This window comes from Corylus avellana, chromosome ca3 (assembly GCF_901000735.1).
Source record: "Corylus avellana chromosome ca3, CavTom2PMs-1.0".
Lineage (NCBI taxonomy): Eukaryota > Viridiplantae > Streptophyta > Magnoliopsida > Fagales > Betulaceae > Corylus > Corylus avellana.
The window spans coordinates 3,402,977-3,411,467 of record NC_081543.1 but is presented as its reverse complement, the minus strand read 5'-3'; the positions used below and the strand labels follow the sequence as shown (position 1 = coordinate 3,411,467).

Here is an 8,491-nt window from a genome sequence, read left to right as displayed (position 1 = left end):
AAGAGTTCTAGTGACTTATCCCACTTAATTTGGAGAGATGCCAGAGGTAAACAGGTAAGAATTGGCCACATCATATATTTGAGTGTATTTATCTATTAGTGAAACATGATTAAGAACCGAATACATTTTCTACTTCTTGAAATATGTACATCAATGATTAATCAATTCCTACATAGTCAATCGAATGCCGATATTACGTATGATAAAGTGCCACGGGGATACACCTTAATTGATAATTGGCTTTGTAGACAACCTAGCAATTAGTGAAATCGGATAAAATATTGTGGGGAGGGTCAAATCTGGCAACTGAATGGTAAGAATTAACTTGTCGCATTGGTATTCATTTGGTCAAATCTGGCAACTGAATGCTCCATTATAACGCTAGAGGTCCATTGACTATTATTACTAACAATATGGACAACGTATTAGTGAAAGCCTTTGTTTGGTGAAGCTATTCTTTCTATATATATATTAGCAAGCCAACACCAGATGATGCCTTTGCTGCTCCATATTTCAAAAATATGAAAGTTGTGGTTTCTCTTCCCAGTGCCAAAAGGGTGAAGAGGGGTAGAGTAGTGCAGGACTCCGACGATGAAGCATAGGAAAAACAGAGGGGGGGCTAATATATGTCTTTTACAGGGAATTCAAAATAGTTGTTTACAATGTACTTCGTGTTTGTAATTGACAAGAGCCTCATGGATAATACTTGATGAGAATGAGTAGTTGTGATAGTAAATGAGTAGAAAAAAAAAATTATATTAATAAAGGTAGCATTTGGTAAGTGCTTTAAAGGGATAAGCATGGTATTCCTTTCATCTTTGACATAATTAAGCATGTAATTCATTACATTAAACATATAATAGTTGGAGATTGAAAATATGTTTGTCCTAACTGACGCTAGGTAATTTACTTTCCAAATAAGATGACAAGAGCCAGCAGTGTCATATGTTGGAACTGTGAAATGGCCACCTCAACAATTTCGAAGGGACTTGCATTTTTGTCATGGTGGAAAATTAAGGTAATTGGATGTTTATTAAAGAACTGTATTTTTGGTTTCTTTCTTGATTACCACCTCCAAAAAACATGTAAATTCTTTCAAGACTGCTGTATATGTCCAAGCATGCAGTAATCATACATGGAATAGATATTTAGTTGACAGAAATAGTTAAGACACTTAAACCATATAATTAGTTTAGAGAGAGAAAATAAAAGGTTCACACATAAAATTATATTAAAAAAAAAACGGTTAAAACATAAATTATGGGAGAGAGAGAGAGAGAAATTATGGGAGAGTGAGAGTTAGCACAATTAATTAAAGAAAAAAAAAACAATTAAGACATAAAATTATGCCAAAAAAATAGAAGAAAAACATTCGCTGGGTTATGAGAGAGAGAGAGAGAGAGAGAGAAAACGGTTGAAACATAAATTATGAGAAAGAGAAAGAGATTATGAGAGAGTGAGAGTTAGCACAATTAATTAAAAAAAAAAAAAACGATTTGTTAAGACATTATTGGAGAGATAACAAAAAACTGGTAGAAACATAAATTATGGGAGAGTGAGAGTTAGCACAATTAATTAAATGTCTTAAACCATTGAATTAGTTTAAGATATTTAAGTAGAGATAGAGGGAGAGAGAGAGAGACGTGGGAGATAGAGTTAAGAGGACACGTATCGCAATTCTAAACACTCCCTACGTTAAAACCCAGTTTTTATATATGATGAATATATGATAAGGATTTGTTGAGCTACAGTACTAAACAAATTTGCTGAGCACTTTAACAGCTCAATAAATCCTTAGTCATTTTATTGAGTTGGATGTGAAGCATATTTTTATTACATGGCTAGTTAAAATAGTTAAAAAGCTAATTTGTTGATGCCAATGTGAATGTTCCAAGCTTTTCCTCCGACGCGTGTCATGATCATAGTGGTGGGGATGCGCAATTGCGCATCACTACTCACTAGGAGAAAGTGGGCAATTGCATCTCGTACGTGGGTTCCGTTGTTCTATATTGACTATGGGCCTAACAAATCGTGCGGTCCATGGGCCTTTAGTTACCTTATTAGAGGGCTTTTGCCAGGTATGTGCATAAACGTCAATATAAGTATTCATTAAAAGAAAGTATTACAGAAAAAGAAAATAATCATAATTTAAAGTACACAAAACTTGTAAATTATTTTTCCAACAAAATTAAATTAAATGATCTAATGGCGTAGAAGCATCTCTACAACCTGGTTCATGGTGGGTCTATGGTCTTTGTCGTCTGCCACACATTGCAAAGCCACTTTGACCAGAAGTTCCATCTTAGCAGAGTCATATTTCTCAGTCACCCTCTGGCTCGGATCAATAATCTCTTCAATCCATGACTCCTTTGCATTACTGCTTCCAATGTTGGTGACCATCTTCTCCCTCACCAATTTCACCACACTCAAGTGCTCCCCCGCCCCTCCACTGTCGGAGCTGTGCATACCTGTCGGACTTTTTCCAGTAACCATTTCCAACACAACGATCCCATAACTGTAGACATCAACTTTAGATGTTATAGGAAGATTGTAAAGCCACTCTGGAGCCATGTAACCTCTAGTCCCTCTCATTTTTGAGAAACTTGAATGATCAAGCTCACCTCTATTTAGTAGTTTAGACAGACCAAAATCTGCAACTTTTGGTTGATAATCAGAGTGTAAGAGTATGTTCTGAGGCTTTACATCACAATGCAAAACCCACTCCAGGCACTCCTCATGCAAGTAAGCAAGGCCTTTTGCCGTGCCCACTGCAATTTCAAACTTCTTTTCCCAATCAAGTGCAATATTAGAACTAAGATTTTCCGCCAATGATCCATGCTCCATGTACTCGTACACCAGAAGCCTGTGCTTTCCCTCTACGCAGTATCCCCAGATTTCTATCAAGTTCATGTGGTTAAGCCTCCCAATGGTGTTCACTTCTGCTAGGAACTCTGCTTCTCCTTGGTTGAATTCGCTGAGTCGCTTGATTGCACATACCCGCTGATCAGGCAGTACACCTTTGTATACTGTTCCCCTGGCACCTCGTCCGATCACTTCACTAAATCCCTTCGTTGCCTTTCTCAGCTCGGAAAAGGTAAACCGCTTAAATCGAGTTGTCAGCAGGTATCCTTGTTCAGCTGGGTCTGAATGTCTATTAGTCCTGAACAAGAAAAACAACACTAGCAAAACGCAGGTAACCTCTGCACCTCCCACTGCGGTGGCAAACCAAAGCAAAAGCTTCACCATCTCATTTTCATACGTTGTTTGTACTTGCTTAGGAACTTCGCGTGAACATTCCAACTCTGATTCTTTATCTGGCGTCTTGGTATGGAAAAGACCAGCTCTAGGTAGTCGTAAATAGAAGTTTCCCCCAAAATTTGGCGTACGTTGTCCGTTGAGAAGCATGAACTTGGGGAAACAATGATAGACACCTTCATCAGGGATAAAACTGAACTGGAACCCTTTGCAATCACACCTCATCAAGCATCGTTCTTCGCAGCCTGTAAAATTTAGATTACGCGTGAACTCTATATCAGAGCCATAGAACTCAACTTCAGCAAGCTGAACAAAACTGAACCCATCGGTTTGATTGCAATGGATATTGAACTCTGGCTCACACCCATAAGACCAGTCAGTTAAATTCTTCCTCTTGAAGCCATTTAAGCACTCACATCTCCTGCCAGTAGCATGATGATAACTACACAGACTATTGGGTCCACAGATTCCATGAATCTGGCATGGGAGAGACAACGCTTGCCATGTCACAACCCAATCTGTCTCTTGCAGGCTGTACAATCGAGGGTTGCCATCAGGATCAACGGTCAATCGTCTGGGAATCATCACCACACCAAAATCAGCTGCTTGGAATGAAAAATTATCGGATGACTGGAAATAGCCAGAGATGTTTAGTACAGCATCTCTACTAGTGTTGTGCTTGATCCTTCCGATTGATTCAGGGTCATTAACCCATGGAGTAGGCCAGTAGAGACTGGATACTGTTGGACCTTGGTAAAGCAGGCGGAGCACGTTTTCATCATCAAATTGGAGCTTATAGTAGCCAGAAGAATAGTCAAATTGGCTTTTTTTGGAGATGAGGCTTGAAACCCTGGTTAGTTTTTGTAGAGGAAGAAGAGTGTCTGTAGGTGAATCAAAGCTTTGCCAGATGACAACATTCTGATCATCAGAATTATGAAGAATAAGATTTCCTATGTTTAGGAGTTGTAGTTGCAAATTGGATGCATCTAATGAGGTCGAGGCTGCAGGTGTACTCCAAATGGTGTTGCCAGCAGAATTTGTTAGGATAAGGCTTCCATCTTTCAAAAGTGAAAGCTTTGAGCCTCTTCCATCAACAGGGTCATCTCGGTTTGCCATCCAAACAATGGTGGGAACTGAGGATTTTGTGAACCATATGGCAAAGCTGAAAGCATTATCCCCAACAGAGAAAAACCCAGCTGAGAAATCTCCATTTGCAGAAACCAAATTGTCGCTTGGTTTCTCAACAGATAGAGATGAGCCTCTGAGAATGTCAAATGTTTTAGATGAAAATAGAGGAGGAGATTGCAGCAGACACAGAAGAAGGAAGAAAATTGAGATATCCATTAGATATATGAGAGGTTGCACGATATCTTTCTACTTTCTAATTCTTCTTCCCACTGTATATATAGTTAAAGAAAGCACTGCTCCCTATCCCATAAATGCGCAGTCCAAGTCTTTTTGGGATGACTGGGGAAACAAAAATCAAAGACGATCGATTACAGTACAGATCTTAGAATTTTAAGGTCTTTTTTCTTCTCTCAACACTGAGAGAAATCAGCGCTAGAAAAGTCTGGTCCAAGTATAAATGCTCATTCATCCAAAAGACTAAAAATTAAAATTTTAAAAAGTATAGTCAAGTTACAATAAAAATAAGTTGAAGTATATGCTTGCCTTGTTTGAAGGGGAATTGGGGGGCAAAGTTCTCTGTAGATGGGCTGTTTCAAAGGCTTATGTTTTAAATCAAATTGATAATAGGTGTTGTGGGATTTTTTTTTTCTTCTTTTTTTTCTTTTTTTTTTAGACCATTGATGTAGATTTTGTTGCCAAAAAAAATAAAAAATAAAAAACTTCACTTAACCCCTTGAATTGTCATTATTTTTGCAATGTTCTCCATAAAGTTCAACTTTTCTCAATTTAGTTAATGTATCCAAAAATATATATAAATATTTTTTCTAAAAAAATTGGGGTATTTTTGGAATTTTGTTAGGATTTAACGGAAAATCTTAACGGAATGGGACATTGAAAAAAAAAAAAAAAAATTAAAAGTTTGATACACTAAATTGAGAGGTTTTAAACTTTAAGGGGTATATTGCAAAAGGGTGAGAATTCAATGGAGGTAAGTAAAATTTTCCAAAAAAAAAAAAAAAAAAGATTAAGGTGATATCTCTATCACGCTAAGAAGAGATAAAATGAGATTTCTTATTTAGTAGGAGAAATTATGTTTTATCCGCCAAATTAACTTCTTTTTATCACCTAAACTTTTAAGCTTTAAAAAGTGACATTTAGTAATCCCCTTCAACTACGACTTTATTGTAAATTACATCCTCGATTAGCTTCTAGTGTTAAAATGGACCGTAAATGACACATGCGATGCGCACAGACCCTTTTCTTTACTTGAAATACCCAAATTACTCCTAAAAATTAATAATAAAAGATGTAAAAGAAACAAAAAAGTTAAGTACACTTTATCTCCCCGAACATAAACCTTATTTGCACTTGGTTCTCCAAACTACAACTCATTAGGCAACTCCGACATGTAAACTATAAAAATATTCTGAATTAACCCAATTGTTAGATTTAGCTGTTAATTCGAACAAAAAAACACATCACATCTTACTAGCACATGCTTTAGAGCCAATTTTTACATTACTAATTTACCCTATAGCTTATTTTGTATGACACACCTTATTTTAGTAATGGAGATTAAAAAAAATTAACCAATAACCAGAGACGGAGGGAGGGGGGGACCAGGGTAGGCCATGGTCCCCCAAAAAAAAAGAAGGGAAAAAAAAATTATAAGTAAAAATAAAATAAAAAAATAATAAAGTAAAGTTTTAATTTTAGTCATTTGGCCTCATTCAAAGAAAAAATTAGCCCTATTTTTTAATTTTTTGGCCATATCTAATAAAAACTTTTGACCATATTCTTAATTTTTTTGGCCCATACCCATTAAGTTTTTTTATTTATTTTTGACCCTTATGATAGTCTTTAGTTCATAAAAAACAACCAAAATAATTTTTTTTAATAAAAAAATTCTAAAGAACCGACAAAAAAAAAAAATTTGGCTGGCCCCCTTCCATAAAATTTCCAGGCTCCGTCCCTAACTTTTACTTCAATAAAATTCATACAAGAATGTTGAAGGTTCGTTGAGAGCAGACAAAACTTTTTATAACATTCAAAGTCGTCTACGTGATCAAAGCGGCAATGTTATACTTCAATAAAATTCATACGAAAATGTTCTTTCTCGTCAACACAGAAGATTCGCTGAGAGCAGACAAAACTTTTTATAACATTCAAAGTCGTCTACATGATCAAAGCGGCAATGTTATAATTAGAGACAAAGGGAGGGGGGACCGGGGTAGGCCATGGTCCCCCCCCAAAATAAGGACAAAAAAAAAATATAAGTAAAAAAATTAAAAAATTAAAAAATAAAGTAAAGTTTTAATTTTAGTCATTCGGCCTCTTTCAAAAAAAAAAAATTGGCCCTATTTTTAAAATTTTTTGCCATATCCAATCAAAACTTTTGGCCTTATTCTTAATTTTTTTGGCCCATGCCCATTAAGTTATTTTTTATTTTATTTTATTTTTTTTGGCCCTTACGGTAGTCTTTAGTTCATAAAAAACAACCAAAATAATTTTTTTTAATAAAAAAATTCTAAAAAACCGAAGAAAAAAAAATTTTGGCTGGCCCCTTCCATAAAATTTTCAGGCTCCGTCCTTAACTTATACATCAATAAAATTCATACAAGAATGTTGAAGGTTCGCTGAAAGTAGGCAAAACTTTTTATAACATTCAAAGTCGTCTACGTGATCAATTTCAATGAACATTCAAACTTTTTATAACATACAATTGAACATAAATAAAATAATCAATAATGACAATGACAATGATGATGATTTCAATGATATTTATCCTTTTATGAGAAATATCCGGTAAAGAATGCTACTGAATCTACCATAAAGTTCAATTTTCTCAAATAACAAATGACAAAAACTGATATACAAATGCCAAAATCCATGAAATTGTAAATTAACAACAGAATTCAGTAACGGACAGTGACAGCGATACTATTAAAAGAGTTGCAGAGAATAGTTAAATTAACTATTTTCACTACCAAAAATAGTTAATTTGGTAATTAGCACAATTCTCTTCTTTTTTTTTTTTTTTTTTTAATGCATTCCACCGTCCACTGAATTCTCAAAGCCCATGTCTAACTACCGTAACCAAGACGCAACACAACTATGGCCAGAGACGGAGGGAGGGGGGGACTACGGAGGCCATGGTCCCCCCCAAAAAGAAGGAAAAAAAAATTATAAGTAAAAATAAAATAAAAAAATAATAAAGTAAAGTTTTAATTTTAGTCATTTGGCCTCATTCAAAGAAAAAATTAGCCCTATTTTTTAATTTTTTGGCCATATCTAATAAAAACTTTTGACCATATTCTTAATTTTTTTGGCCCATACCCATTAAGTTTTTTTATTTATTTTTGACCCTTATGATAGTCTTTAGTTCATAAAAAACAACCAAAATAATTTTTTTTAATAAAAAAATTCTAAAGAACCGGAAAAAAAAAAAATTAAAAAAAAAAAATTAAAAAATTAAAAAATTGGCTGGCCCCCTTCCATAAAATTTCCAGGCTCCGTCCCTACCAATAACAGAGCAGTCACTCTAACAAAACAGAAGGGTGACTGCCATTTGATGCAAAGGCCAAAATTGAGAGTGATGTTTGCACAGCCATCCCATGTAAACATACAGATGGGTGTACTACAACCCCTATCTAAAGCAAAGAGAAATGTATTTGTAGATTTATCAATAGGGGATTCCACAAATGTAATCTTGATTTATTGAATTTGTAAAAAAAAATATGAAACAAATATGAATAACTTATTAAACCCTAACATTTTTCTAAAGCAAACGGGTAAATGGGTAGCTACCTAGCTAATAGAATAAAGGAGGACATTGCACGTGCAAGTGGAGGGCCCTTAGAGCACTCACATCCGACTTAACAAATATTTAGCTAAAAAACATATTTTTCTATTTTAGCTATCAACTTTTTCAAATTACCTACATCCAGCTCAACATTTTAACTATTCACTTTCACATGTCAATTTAAAATATTGTTTATTTATCTACTTTTTCTATCCCCAATAAAGATAGAGACCAATATTACTTTTATTATTAATATAAATAAGGATTTGTTGAGCTACAGTGCTCAACAAATTTGCTGAGCACCGT

General features: G+C 34.8%; 2 protein-coding genes across 2 annotated transcripts; both read right to left on the bottom strand.

Moving 5' to 3' along the window:
- Positions 1 to 2,169: 2,169 nt before the first annotated feature.
- On the bottom strand, positions 2,170 to 2,996 carry LOC132176737 (putative receptor protein kinase ZmPK1). Its single transcript, XM_059589022.1, has one exon. The coding sequence runs from the start codon at positions 2,908 to 2,910 to the stop codon at positions 2,203 to 2,205; it is 708 nt and encodes a 235-aa protein (XP_059445005.1). The 5' UTR covers positions 2,911 to 2,996; the 3' UTR covers positions 2,170 to 2,202.
- A 120-nt stretch (positions 2,997 to 3,116) lies between these two features.
- Positions 3,117 to 4,599, bottom strand: LOC132173548 (putative receptor protein kinase ZmPK1). Its single transcript, XM_059585065.1, has 2 exons — positions 3,207 to 4,599; positions 3,117 to 3,160 (listed from the first exon to the last, which is right to left on the bottom strand). The coding sequence occupies exons 1-2, from the start codon at positions 4,597 to 4,599 to the stop codon at positions 3,117 to 3,119; spliced, it is 1,437 nt and encodes a 478-aa protein (XP_059441048.1).
- Positions 4,600 to 8,491: the final 3,892 nt, after the last annotated feature.